The 14871-nt window shown below is 33.1% G+C and overlaps 1 protein-coding gene across 6 annotated transcripts in view; it reads left to right on the top strand.

Moving 5' to 3' along the window:
* Positions 1-14871, top strand: part of AP-1gamma (adaptor protein complex 1, gamma subunit) — a 190118-nt gene that overhangs the window by 57062 nt on the left and 118185 nt on the right. For 5 of the 6 annotated variants that reach the window (XM_085808333.1, XM_085808332.1, XM_085808335.1 and 2 more), the window contains exons 7-8: positions 4926-5036; positions 5120-5200. In XM_085808333.1, the coding sequence (XP_085664459.1) occupies positions 4926-5036; positions 5120-5200 (192 nt within the window). The remainder of the gene's footprint in view (positions 1-4925; positions 5037-5119; positions 5201-14871) is intronic. The other variant, XM_035352909.2, reaches the window with a different exon arrangement.

Genomic DNA, 14871 nt, shown 5'->3' with positions numbered 1-14871 from the left:
GCATCCAATTTCTACTCGGTGCTTTCTCCCATGATGTTAGTGCATGGCTTATTGGTTTGAAATTTGTTCAGTGACATGCTAGTCATTCTTTTGAAGTGATTATAGCAGCTTGTTTATTTGAATGCACATTCTCACTACTTTGTTTAGCATAAGTGTTTAGCTATTGATGCTTGTTGCAATCCTGTTTAAAGTGGAAACTACGCACAGTGCGTAAAACCACACAAGATCCCCGAGAGAGAAATCATCACATCATTTCAGTGGTCATTGTTAAGGCTTTGGCATTCTACTTGGCATGGGGGGAGGAAATCAATTCCAACAGAAATTCATAAACTTGGTAATTTCAGATGTTTGAAGTGAACAGATTTTGGCCTCTGTTGATGCAAAAGAGTTAAACAAAACATTTTTTTTAAATAGTACATTTTTTTGTTTTGTTTTGTTTCAGCATTATATGTTTTTTTTTTTTTTTTTTTTTTTTTTTGTTTAAACATTTCAGTTTGCATTCTGAAACTGAAGTAAAATTTCCCTTCTAAAGAAATCAAGTACATGTATTTTGCTTATCAAATAAATAACATACTTTTCTTCATTTGAACTGAAAGCCAAAAATATTGTTTAGCTGTATGTGTGGTTTAATATATGGCTGATAAATTGAATTTGGATGGAATATATACTTTTCTACCCACTTAATCTTATCTGTGAGGTCTGGCTGTTATATTTATTATTTTGTGAGCAAACACACACAGTCTGACAGTCTATAAGGAGACAGATGTAAATTAAAATAAAAAGGAAAAACTAAATAATATGTATGTTCTCCTTAAAAGGCATTTCTTTGGCTTCAATTTGGTGAGTAGCATGATCTATCAGTTAGTGAAATAAATTAGTGTGTCTCAAAGAAAGGTCACATTCTGCAGTCACTTTCAGCAGTCAAGTAATCGTAGGGAGACACATTGAGAGACTAAAAGTGGGTGATTGAGCATGCTAGTTTTCTAGACAGCTATTGACCAATGTATGTATTCTGCAGAAAGAACAAGTTACCATGTGGTCTCTTCAGTAAGCATTTTTTAATATTCAGATAAACATTTTGTGTGTCAGTGATTGTAAAGAGGCTATCACTTCTAGGGACGTGCGAGCTTACCCGGGACAATTCCGAGAAACGAGATTCTAGTAGGACTGCTTTAAGTGAGAGGCTTCCGAGAAATGTTTCGTCTAGCTAGGAGGAACATGTCCCGGCTATGAGCAACATTTTAAAACTTTCCCGAAAATGTTCCGGCTGGAGACGTGTTCCTCGAACGTTCAACCAATCAAGTTCTGCTTCTGAAGGATCACGGGTAACTTTCAATATGGCGATGGCTCTCACTGTGAAGTCATGGGCGGTGGAAATAGAGGCCGATTTAATTATTGCTGTTTTGTTGTAATAATATAATATTTTTAAAATATAATATTTTAAAATATAGTATTTTAAAATATTTTTAAATATAATATATTTTTAAAATGTTTAAATATTCATTAAATATATAATCGTGGAAATTTCAGAGTTGACAGTATTTTACAACGTTCTTGCAGTTCGGATTTGTTTACAAAGTGTTCATCGCCAAAAGTTAACCAAATTTGTCGTATTTCGTGCTGTTCGTGTATTATCACTTATATTATAGAATTTTATTTCTTAAATTTAAGTTGAATAATTTTTTTTAAATTCGTTTGTATATGCGCGGCTTTTCTCCTAATTACTTATCTTTTAAATTGTTAATTGCATAATCAGTGAAACATTTTAAACAGCATAAAAGATGCATAAAAAAAGAAAAGCATAGCTTATGTAATAATGAGAATACTCAAATGTTTAAATATTCATTAAATATATAATCGTGGAAATTTCAGAGTTGACAGTATTTTACAACGTTCTTGCAGTTTGGATTTGTTTACAAAGTGTTCATCGTCAAAAGTTAACCAAATTTGTCGTATTTCGTGCTGTTCGTGTATTATCACTTATATTATAGAATTTTATTTCTTAAATTTAAGTTGAATAATTTTTTTTAAATTCGTTTGTATATGCGCGGCTTTTCTCCTAATTACTTATCTTTTAAATTGTTAATTGCATAATCAGTGAAACATTTTAAACAGCATAAAAGATGCATAAAAAAAGAAAAGCATAGCTTATGTAATAATGAGAATACTCATTAAATTTATCTATTATTTTCATGTTATTAATGAAATACTTTTTGGATTATAAATGCATTAGAAACTATACTTTTATTGTAAATGCTACATATCGAAACATTGGAAATTTATGGATTTACTATTATTCATGATGAAAAACATTTGTATATACATTCATTAATATAAATCTTATTCATTACATTAATACTAATAAATATATATTAACAATTTCTAAACCATCGCATCTCTCTATCTGTATGTAAATATATGACTTATTAGATGTGTATATATATATATATGTATGTATGAATACAAAAATGAATATTGCCAAAAAGTTTATTTGAAGTTACTTTTAATTCATATAACGATCATGTAATTGGCAGCAACTGTAGTCATCAGTTCTTTGCAAATTATTATGGATATGTAATAATCAGTTGAAAAATAATTGATGAGCATTTGAGTACTAAAGAATGTACAAATTTTGTTATTGGGTTAATTCCTAATTATATCATATGTATGATCTACGTAATATAAACATGACTAATAAATAATAAGAAATGTAACAGCTGTGCATTTATAACATTTGATTACTTGAAACAGTGCACAACTGATTATCACCTTCATATCTGTTTACATAATGAATTTTATTTTCCAATTAAGTGCACGGGCATACTATTGGCTGAAGCGTCGTTGAACACTGGTAGTTCGGTCTCAGGTTAAAATGCCGTGAACGGGCTGGCTACATGGGGGTTTTTCTTGGTTTTTCCCATTTGTAACTGGTATACGAGCCAGTTTAAAAATATCTTCTACAAAGGGATCCCTCCAGTTAGCCAGATATCCCTCGAGGCCTTGCCATAATCACATAAAACAAACTCATGGTGTGCACACCTAATTTCTAGAGTTGATATAATTAATGTGTTTTAGGTATATTACCGAGTGTTCTATGGGACAGTAAACAACTCGCACATGTTTTGATTGCTCATGTATTCATATGCTTTATTTGATCTTCATTTTGCTGAATAGTGTCTGCTGGCTGTGAGGATGTAAATATCAGCCATATAGATTTTTGTCGTAGAAGATTTTATGTTTTTGTGTCTGTTTGTTTGAATGGACAGAACAGTAATTATGAGCCATAAAGTTAGTCAAGAAAATGCTTTCACCAGGTCACAAATTTTCCAGTGAGCCATCAAATTTTGATTTAAACGCAGAGAACTATGTCATATATACATAAGTGATGTCTGATAAATAGGCTTATCCAGAACACGTTTTTAAACTATCCTTAGTGTATAGAGAATTTGGCTATTACTGATGTAATTGATTGCTATAACCAGAAGTGTGTTTATCTGTTACTTGAAGTGCCAGAGTGGAGATCAAAGTGATTAACTTGATAGTAATCACCTTTCTATTATCTTCCATTACTAACAATAAAGTTTAAAACGAAAAGAGTGAGAGCGATGCAAAACAACACGAAGAAGCAAATGTCACTTGAAAGGAAATGTCACTTTCTCCAATCTGAGCAATAACTGATTCTTGTTCGGCTTTCAGCCTGTTTACCAAGTGAAGATGGTAACCCTATTTCGCCAAAGAGCGTTTCTCAGAACTGTTCCACCAAACCTTTTGTTCCGGCAACAAATATCGTATGTGATAAGGGTTTTAAGGACCATACTTATTCTGAATAAATCCTCTGCCGTCATTGGGAATCACAGACATTTTCTATGAATTTTGTTCCCTTTTATTTATTTGAATATCACTAACATCATAATAAACTAAACATCAGTTTTGATGTTTAATTGTAGTATCATGGTGAAAACATTGTGTTTCATTCCCTGATGCCATGGATGGCAGAAACATATTCATATGAGTAATTTTAGCATTTTTTTTTTGCATACTTGTGCATATTTTTGATTATCTGGTGTAACATGCACCTGAAACCAAGTAGTGATCACGTTCTTGCCCAAATATTACACTAAAATTTTGCAATTCTCTGTCAACACCAAAATCATCTGTAATTTTCACATTTGCAAAATGATTTTCTCATTGTGAACAGACATTCAATGTCCAGGTCTCTGTTTATTATCCAGCGTTTCCTTGCCACATCAGAATTATGCAAAGCATCTAATATCTGTGGAGATAAATTTTAGCCCCATACAATTGCCACGTTAATTGCAAGTATCAGATAGTCAGTTTTCAGGTTTAAAACAGATTTTAATATTTGCACTACTCATGCTCTTCACATAATGCTGTCGTTGTACCATCTTTTCACTGTCATGCTACACTGTGCTGTCTCTTTTCAACAAGCATAATATGGGATCCTGAAATCCTGCCTGTCTGTCGATTAAAGATATCTAATTCTTTCACTGGAAGTTTGCTAGATGACATCTGTTGCTTGCTCAGAATAAACTTTATCTGATTATGTTATTGTGCATATTCATTTCTTAATTAAAATGCATTGAGAAAATGATCCAGTTTTCAAGGGTGTATATATATATATATATCATTTAAGGCATTTTAAGGTTTTATATATCGCTGAGTGTTCGAACACAGCTGACCAGACTTCTAGCTTCAATATACTTGTGTAACAGCTGTGTAGCTTTTTCTTTTTGTAGTATTTTCATTATTTGTAAAGTATTTAACTATGTTTTGTAATGTGCTGTACATTTTTAAGATTAATTTTAAAACTTTTGACTAAAAATAGTACTTTATGCTTTTAAATCCTTTGCATTACATTTGTGGACATGTTTTCTCTGTGTATACCTAAAATAACTTTGAAGTAGTTATGCTCTTTTCAGCTTGTTTCTAATTTAGTACGGATTCTCAAAAATTTAATAATGGCGGGGTATTCTCCAGAACATGATGTATGTGGTGTTAGTGACCCATTCTTACAAGTATGTAAATTTCTATTTTCTATTTTGTTATTGTACACACTGAGATGTTGCTGTAATGCTTAACCTAATATCCTGTATTACAGGTTAAAATTTTGAGACTACTAAGGTTGTTAGGAAAAAATGATCCTGATGCTAGTGAAACTATGAATGATATTCTTGCTCAGGTACTGTTTGGTGTAAATTTTTATTTTAACATTTAAAATTTTTTATTTAAATGTTGTTTGTGTACCATTAATATGTATAGTGAATTCATGGTGATATGCAATGGGAAGGACTGTGTCCATGAAAGAAGAAGCATATGATGGTATTGTAAATAAATCACAAACAAAATACAGTCAAAATTCGTTAACTTGGACACCCGTAATCCGGAATGATCTATAATCCGGACCTCAAAGCTGCAAACTTTCTGCGCATGCACGTAAGACCTTTACGGATGCGAATATGCGTGTGCGCGTACGCAAAATATGTTTACGAATGCGCGTTTAATGTATAACGGACGGTATAAGCTAAGCTAAAATTATCTAATTCAGTTAATGTTGCAGATTGCATTGTTCCTTAATCTTTGAATTGGATCCGGCTTATTATTTTTTGCAGACTGTTAGAGCAATTTTATAAAAGTAAGCTTGAACTTTCGATTATGTCAAATAGAATTTCCGATATATATTTACTAATACGTAAAGGATCTACAAAGCAAAAGTATGCTTCGAAGTCCATTAAACAAAAAGTGGAATTGCTACAAAAAATGGATAAAGGCATATCCTTTGTTTATCTAAACTTTAACGTTTGTTTATCTTTAACGTCGCGGCATGCAATGAACTGCAAGTTGGTCTGTCAGTACTATCCTTATCTTCAGGGCAGATGTTTTTATTTTTTTTGGCTTATAATTCCTTACTAAATGTAGTATTTCATCTCGATGTACTCCATCTTTGATATGATTTAAATCAAATTCCTCGTCATTATAATTCACTTCCGATAGCGAAGAAAGTGGCACAGAGGTCACTTTCTTCGAAAACGAAAGAATTTCGATTGACAAATTAGTCGGTATTCTCGATGCAGCAATTAGGACTTAAACAGCGGAATTTTGTAACTGAACAAGAAATTATTATTTTGTTATAGAATTAAAGAGAAAGTATTATCACATAAAAAAACGAAGCAACTTAAACAATTTACATTGAAAGAAATGTTTAATAAAGTAAATAAATATTAAGCTTTTTTTTTTTTTTTTTTTTTGTAAATTTTGATACCCTTTAGATCATAATTGTTCTTTATTTCATAAATTACGGTTTCATATTTTTAATTTTATAATTTCTGCATGCCATCCTACCAGATTTAAACTGATGATCTATAATCCGGAAAAATCGATAATCCGGAATCGCCGAAGTCCCGACGAGTCCGGATTAACGACTTTTGACTGTATTCTTATTATTAATTTGTAATTAATCCCTTTAATGAATGTACTGCTGTTTTTGTAGTACATGTTGTAGTACATAGTATTTTACTTTCAAAATTATTATTATAAATTATTTTACACAGTGTATTATTGGTAAGTAAACAACTTTTAAACTGATCTTTTTCTTTGTGCCATCAAATTTTGAAATCGTTAAAAGTGTCCCGCGACAAAAAAAGGTTGAGAATCACTGGTATATAGTTATATTTTTACTGTATAAAATAGTGGATTGGCTTAGAATAATATATATAGGTACGCTTCTGTTATCGGGACCAGATTCAGAAATGTGTGAAAGCATGTACATGTGTAAGTACATACAGGGGTTGGACAAAAATATGGAAACACCTTTAAAAAAACATGTTTCTTTGCTTAATATGGTGTAGGGAACCCGTTGGCATCCAAAACAGTTTGCAGTCTTCTCGGAATGGATAAATACAGTTCCTGCATGTTTGCCAAGGGAATATTATACCATTCTTTCTGCAAAACGGTGGCAAGTTCATATAACGATGTTGGCGGTGGATAACGACAACTCACTTTCCGTTCCAATGTAGACCACAAAGGTTCGATAATATTCAGGTCTGGTGACTGTGGTGGCCAGGGGAGATGGGACAACTCATCCTCGTGCTCAGAAAACCAGTCCTGGACAATGTGACCTGTGTGAGCAGGGGCTTTGTCGTCTTGGAAGACACCATCACCATCGGGGAACAAATTTTGTACCATGGGATGAACTTGATCAGCCAAAATGTTCACATAAGTCTTGGCAGTCATGTGCCCTGACACAGTTATCATGGGGCTAGCAGAGATCCACGATATGGTGCCCAAACCATAACAGAATCCTCGCCATGTTTCACTCTTGGCAACCAGCAGTCTGTATGAGATGGTGTTCTCCAGATGTAAACTCGGCCAAAAGTGGGAAACAATGTGAAAGAAGACTCGTCAGACCATATTACTCGCTTCCACTGCTCTATAGTCCAGGCTTTACGACTTAAACACCACCTTTTCCTGTTACGGGCATTAGCATCACTGATGAGTGGCTTCTCAATTGCAGCACGGCCAGCAATTCCCTGTTTATGAAGCTCCCTTCTAATTGTTTTGGTAATCACAAGGGTTCGGTAACACAACATTCATTTCAGCAGTAACTTTTGCAGCTGTGGTCTTCTTATTTTTCGTCACAATTGCCCTTAATGATAGTCTGTCACGATCACTCAGGACACACTTTCGTCCGCACTGTGATTTAGCATACGATGTTTTTCCACTTTTCAAATATGCGGAATAAATCTTCAATACAGTACCTCTTGAAACATTAAACACCTCGGCTACCTTGCTTATGGAAGCACCTACCATATGTGCTCCAACAATTTGCCCACGTTCGAAGTCTGTTAACTCTGACATAATGCAATGACAACCTCACATAACAGTACTCCGACAACAACTGAACTGTTTAGCACATTTATGAAGTTGTATATGTGGCGTCAGTAGTCGAAAACGCCAGCGCCACCTACATATTTCATTAAAATCAATCTTTCTTTTCAAACATGCATTTCACAAGGTGTTTCCATATTTTTGTCCATCCACTGTATGTGTTTGTACACACATATGTGCACATACATACAAACACACATGCATGCATGCATACATACATACATTTCTGTATCTGGTCCTGATAGCGGAAGAGTATTTATGTATGTATATATATTTATAATGGAGCCGGGAAGAGAAATAAAAAGTTATCTTTTGCCATTTATTGTAGTTTCGAAAAAATGAAAAGGATTTGGAAGAGTATATAGTTAAAGCACTCCAACCCTCAAAATGCAAGAGATAAAAAACTTTAAAATTTTGGTGTTTAAAAGTTGCAAACGGCATTTTAAGGTTGGTATTTGAAACATTTAAACATCAGTAAGTGTTTAGCAGTGCTTTAGCAGGTGACCTGTCTGCTTTCTGTTAGAAATGGAATGGGTAATTTGATCGAATGCAGAAATTTTGTGGAGAGTTGTATTCAGAATTGAAGTCCATACATTAGGAGTTGAAGGAAATGTCTCTGATGTAAAATGGTTTGGCAGTAATTTCAAATATTTCTGTTAGTTTTAGGATACTTCTATGCTGGTATATGCGGAATTTTGAGGATACTTCTATGCTGGTATTTGCGGCTAATTTAGGCCTTTTCCATTTAGTTAATGAGAGTGGATGCTCGGACAAGCATGTAACCAAAGATATGTTTCTTGTAACTCCTTAAGAGAAGGAACACAGAAGATTCTTATAGTCCTAAACTAAATGTTTTATTTTGTAATAAGACTTTTACTAACTTAGAGACACTAAATAACTTAGACAAGTTATTCATAAAACACTTTTCTTTATATTATAACATGTGTCATTGTTATGGATACATACAAAATAAAAACCCAATTCTAAAACTGATAACTATGAACATCGATATGCAACATCCTCCCACCTGTTGTCTTGTCCATCTAGATATTACAAAACAAAACTGATATACTTCGTACAAACTGTAATCTAACATAGATATTTTAGTCAATATTCATAAGGGTAGAGCACTTATAAATTCAGTCTTTTGGTTTGCTTTAACTGTCATCCACTTTACGTATGTAGTATTTTAGGACTTGAAACAATTCCATCATTACTTAGTATCAAGTGTAAGGGATGCAGTTTTGAATCATTGCGACTAAGTGATGAATCTCCTCCTTTCTTTTAAGGGTGTAATCTGGGCTCTGAGCTTCCAGTTTTGTCCTGGAGGGTTAAATCTGATGATGCAATCTCTAATGGATGTAACTGCTGAAGGGGATGGGCAATTTCTATGCTTCTCATTTTCTCACAAACTTCACTACTACTTATTTCTGCTTGCTGTTTTCCATCTTGTCCTGTAAATAGTTCCTTCTCTCTGGCCAGTTAATTCTTTTGGAACTATTAGATCCCACAAACACAACATCTCATACTTGAATATTACCGCTTGCCTTAATCGTCGGATTCCTTATGGGCTCAGACATATATTCTTTTTGGAATCTTTTTCAAAAACAATCTCGAACACTTTGCAAGTATCGTATCTGTTTCTTTAAATGACTTCCGTCGATTGTGTCAAAATCACAATTAGTCGAATTTGGAGTTTCGTATAGGAAATGTGCCTGTGTTAATGGTGGTTACTGTGTATTCTCCAACAAATAAGTTAATGTCCTTTTGCTGATTGTACTGTGACAATCGCATACAACCGTTGACATTTCCTCAAAATTTAGACTAGCTGTACCAAGAATTCTTTTCAGATCTTTCATATTGCATATCATATGCTCCCACCATCCACCATACCACGGTGCATTTGGTGTGTTAAAATACCATTTTATCTAACATGTGTTCTACTAACCATTCATTGCATTTCTCTAGATTTTTTTTGGGATTGGTTCATCCATCTAAGTTTCCTTTTGCGGGTTTCTTTTAAAAGAGCAGTTGCTAGCAGTATTGCTGGACATGTAAAACTGATGGGATCATACACATTGTTGATCACAGAAGTGAAATTTTTTCAATAAATCTTTCTTGTTATTTCACTAAAGTGTCCAGCAGAGCACAGGTCAGTTCATCAGAGGTAGTTTTCCAGTTAAGGCTAAGTTCCTTTTGATTTCCGTTTTAAGTTCCTGTGTCAGACCAGCAGTGTAAATGAAACATGTTTCCTGTGTTATATTTGTAGCTTGTTTTTGAAGTAAATTCAACTCCTCCTCATCGTCAGCACTTGTAACTAAGTTGTCAACATAAAAACCTGCTTTTAGCTTTTCTATGGTAAATTTCAGCTGTTCTGCTTAATATTTGTTTTAAGCTTAAATGATGAGTAATTTTCTCATTCAGCAAGACCTTTCTTACTAAATGCGAAAATTTGTCATTGTAGCACCGAGCAGTACATGACAATATCTGTATACTTTTAATTTTCCAGTAGGCTTCCACCATAAAAATCGATGTACATCCTGATCTCCTGGTCTTATGATAAGCTGCAGGAAAATTTGTTTGGTATCTGCTATTTCTCCTACAGCAAGCAGTCAGAATCTGTTCAGTAGTGTGGGAACGAGTTGTATGAGACTAGGTCTCATACTCAATCATTTAATGAAGCACAGCCAACAACCTTTACCGAGGCATCGAACACAAGGTTGATCTTTGTTGTTATACCGGGTAACTTAATTAGTGGTCTATGAGGTAAATAATGAATGATACTGTTGGTAGCAGATGCCTTTACTTCTAATATGCCTTCTTTATCTGCCTGCAAAAAAAAATATTGCAGTATTTGTTAAGAGTTACTACTCTTCGTAACCATTTTGGGAGAGATTGCAGCCTTGTTTCGGCTATGTAGTAGTTGTAATGGAGAGGACAATGTTCCACTGTATTAGGTAAAGCCACCACATAATGATTGTCAGTGCTAAAAGTTTCCTTATCTGGCAGTCTTTTGATTTTCTGTTTCGGAACATGGATGCTCAAATTTTTGAACTTCCACATCTCTTTCACCTGAAACGTTTTCATACACAGTATTTCTCTTTTCTTCCCGAGACCTAGAATGGTCCAGCCAAGCAAGGTCTCTACAGCTGAAACTTCTGATGAAAGTACCATAATTCTAATAGTTAGAATGCTCCCTAAAATATCATCACCAAAGATAACTGGTGTTGCTGGAGTATTATTGCCAGTGTCTGTAGTATCATTCCACAAGGTTTAAGTTCCGAAATTAGAATTCTAGCTAAGGTTGTGCAAGTTTGGGCTGGTCAAAAAAGAAGGTATATTGGAAAACCTTGTATTTAAACTCTTTACTATAGCATCGTACCTTCCGTGTTCTAGAGCAGGAATAGTGCCAGCACCAAATAATCCTTGTGACAGCACTTTAGTACCTGTTGAAGAAAGTGTGAGTTCCATGATTAAATCCCTTTTGATGCATGATCAATGAGCTATCATCCAACAGAGCAGGTACTATAGCTTATCTTCCTTTATGGCAAACTTTAATCAAGACTTTCTTTAGGTAGATTTTCCGTAAAGAGGATTCACCTGTAAGCAATATAGTGCACTCACTTTCTGCTTGAAAATTGGATTTGTTAGACCCTTTCTTCCAATCTGGACAAAGCAGAGCGTAATGTTATTGTCCACATATTGTATACATGTTGTTGTCCATACCAAACTGTATGTCAACATGTTTTTGCTATGTGTCCTAGCTGAAAACAAACTAAGCAACATATTTTGCTTATAACTCGAGACTTCCTCTCATCTAGAGTCACCTTAGGAGCTTTCCTACAGTCTTTACTAAAGTGTAAACAATCACAAAAAATACATTAACTCTTTCATGCTTGGACAAAAATATGAGCTGAAGCAGAAGGGATATTATTTCTTTAGGTATCAACTTTCTTTTTAACCTTGAGTTCTGAAACCTAATCAAGCCAAATTTCTTATTTTTGTACTCATAACTTCTTGCCTTAAAACTATCGTACTATTAACTTTTTGCCTTCGTACTATTCTTCGTACTTGCCTTCGTAACTTCTTGCCTTTTTCTTTCTAGAAAAAAATTTTTATATAGATTTTTATCATGAGAAACTAAATTGCCAGAAAAACTAATTTCAGATATTATCACCAAAAAGAAAATATTTTTAAAAATAAATTTCAGTCGAATTACAGTTAATTTCTATTTATTGCATAAAAACTGTATGAGCTTCTCAAAGAATCCTTGATTGTCTTCTACCTCGCTGCTACCGTTAAGGAGGTTGGACACTCGAAATCATTTCCAAGCTCTCAAAACATCTTCAGGGAGACAAGACGACGAATCTGCAAACTTTTTTTTAGATCTTCCTAATGTATCTAAAGTTCTTAAATGTGATTTGAGTTGATTATATAAAGTCTGAAATAAAATCTGTACATTTCTACCTCTTACAGCATTTTTCATTGCCATTGTGAGTAATTCATGAACATACTACCAAATGTTTTCTGCTAAATCTTTCTTTCAGTAATTCATTTGCTTTGGGGTAATTCTGAGACATAGGAGGAAAATCTCCATTAAATTGGCAGCACAAGACCCAGGAGTAATCGTCTGAATCCAGATATTTGAACTTATTTTCACTCGATATTGCTTCATGAATTCTGGAAAGCCGACTCAAATCCCCAAAAGGATTTAATATCTTTATTAACCCTCTGACTGCTCAATTTGTGGAACGAAATCACTTCCGAAATTGTGGGTTTCCTCTTTTTTTTTTTTTTTTTTTTTTTTTTTGCATATTTTAAATGTATATATCTTGATAGGAGAATTGAAAAATGGACTTTTTCTTTCTAGAAAACATTTTTTTATATAGATTTTAATCATGAGAAACTAAATTGCCAGAAAAACTAATTTCAGACATTATCAAAAAAAAAGAAAATATTTTTTAAAATAAATTTCAGTCGAATTACAGTTAATTTCTATTTATTGCATAATCTAAAAAAGTAAAATGTATAAAATTTAAGAAAATGTAAAGCGCTGAGGGGAAAATACCTTAAAAATGCAGTTTAGTATGATAGAGTTCAAAACAGGGTTCAAAGCAAAGTCCAACTTCACAGTCTTTGCACCAGATTCAATAAATCTAATTAATTATGAATCTAATCAATAAATCTAATTATAAATTCAATAATTTAATTAAATAAGCAAGATAATTGCCAAACGTTTTCTAGCAGCTATTTCTGTAAGAAAAAAGCGGCAAAAAGTGAAGTTTGAGCACTAATACCATGTGCCTTCAAATGCCGCAATTTAGTGGACAACTAACGATATCTGTAGGCCAAAATGTAAACTAAGTGCCTAATACTATATATAATTTATTTCAATGGTCAAATGGGGAAAAAAACGGGATCCGCTCCTCAATAAAGGAAGAAAAATGTATGCCCGCAGAAATCGCGGAATGAGCAAATTTTGCTAGATTTGAGTGACCCGTGGAAATCGCTGGATGATCAATCAGAGGGTTAAATGTCTGAATTTCAAATTTTTGCAGACTATACTTTCGATTACATGATAAATGAATTGATCTATCATCAGAACTTTTTTCAAATTTTTCAGCCTTGAAGTTAAAAGTACTGTTCTCTATAATTTTCAGTTTCACTGAAATCCTTAACGTACTCCTTTTTTTTCGTCGCCAAGTAATAATTCAGAAATTGCATGCTGAATACTTTCTAAGCGCTGGAATTTATCATGTAACTGTAAATTCAATTCATGAAGTATGGAAAGATTCACTTTAATTAGCCTTTGTCATATTTGTAAATGTTGTACGAAAAGTTTTGCATTGTAAGTTTAAAGCATCCATAATAAGGTATCAAAGCTTATGAGAAACTAAAAGCATAAATATTTAATGTTTAAATTCAAATTGTACCGTGCTTATTTTGCCATTACTCCAATTTCTGTCATGAACACCACTTAATTTGTTGTAACTCCTCAAGAAAACGAACACAAAAGATTCTTATAGCCATAATTTTGTATTAAGTCACTTTTACTAACTTAAAAGGTTTAGACAAATTACTTGCAAAACATTTTTCTGTATACTATAACACGTCTTGTTATTATAGATACATACAAAATAAAAACCGAAATCTAAAACCAATAACAATGAATATCGATTTTCAACAGTATTTTTTCCGTTGATGAATTGGTTAGCAGGGAGTTTGTAGATATCTCTTTAATGTTCAGCAATTTTTACTTGAAGTTTTCTAGATGCTGAAGCGATGAATTGTGTCTTTGTGTTTGTATCTTCACTGTAGATCAGAGTAGTATATATACTTGAAATATATGTTTTGGCAGTATGTGTTTTAGCTCCATCTGGAACATGAATTTATGTAGTGACATCCGAAAAGACATTTTAAATAAAAGTGTTGTCACTCATAAAGTAAGCTAAGTGCCGAACATATTCATGAAATTATGCCTAGTTAATATGGACAAAATGAATTTAATAAATTACATTAATGTGAAATGTACCAATTGTTCAAATACATATACAAATAGTGCAGGCTGTCCTAAAAAGAAAAGATACATTCAACATTTTATTTTTCATTAACGTCTAATAAGAGATATAGTTTTTTTTCCCCTTTTCACATACAAAGTGGAAAATATTTTCACTGCTAAACTTGTTTTTTACTGCTTTTCCACATTTTCTGCTGATTGCTCTCTTGCATTTGTAGTATATATTAGCTCTTTTTTATTATGTTTTCCAGTTTGGCATAGTGCACAAAATTAACTTTGATTTGTCACCGTAAACCTGTGTAACAGCTTGAAATGCAGCTGATAGTCATATGCTTGTATCAAAATTCTATATCAAATTGTAATAAAACAAATTCTTAGCTATGTTATGGCGTTTTTGAATTTTGAATTTATCTTTAAATTTTCCAAAGTTACCAAAAGGTACCCTACAA

The sequence above is a fragment of the Stegodyphus dumicola genome, chromosome X1 (genome assembly GCF_044657685.1).
Source record: "Stegodyphus dumicola isolate Sdum_Otavi_A_Nest chromosome X1, ASM4465768v1".
Lineage (NCBI taxonomy): Eukaryota > Metazoa > Arthropoda > Arachnida > Araneae > Eresidae > Stegodyphus > Stegodyphus dumicola.
The sequence above is the reverse complement of the archived record's forward strand: the minus strand, read 5'-3'. Positions and strand labels throughout refer to the sequence as shown.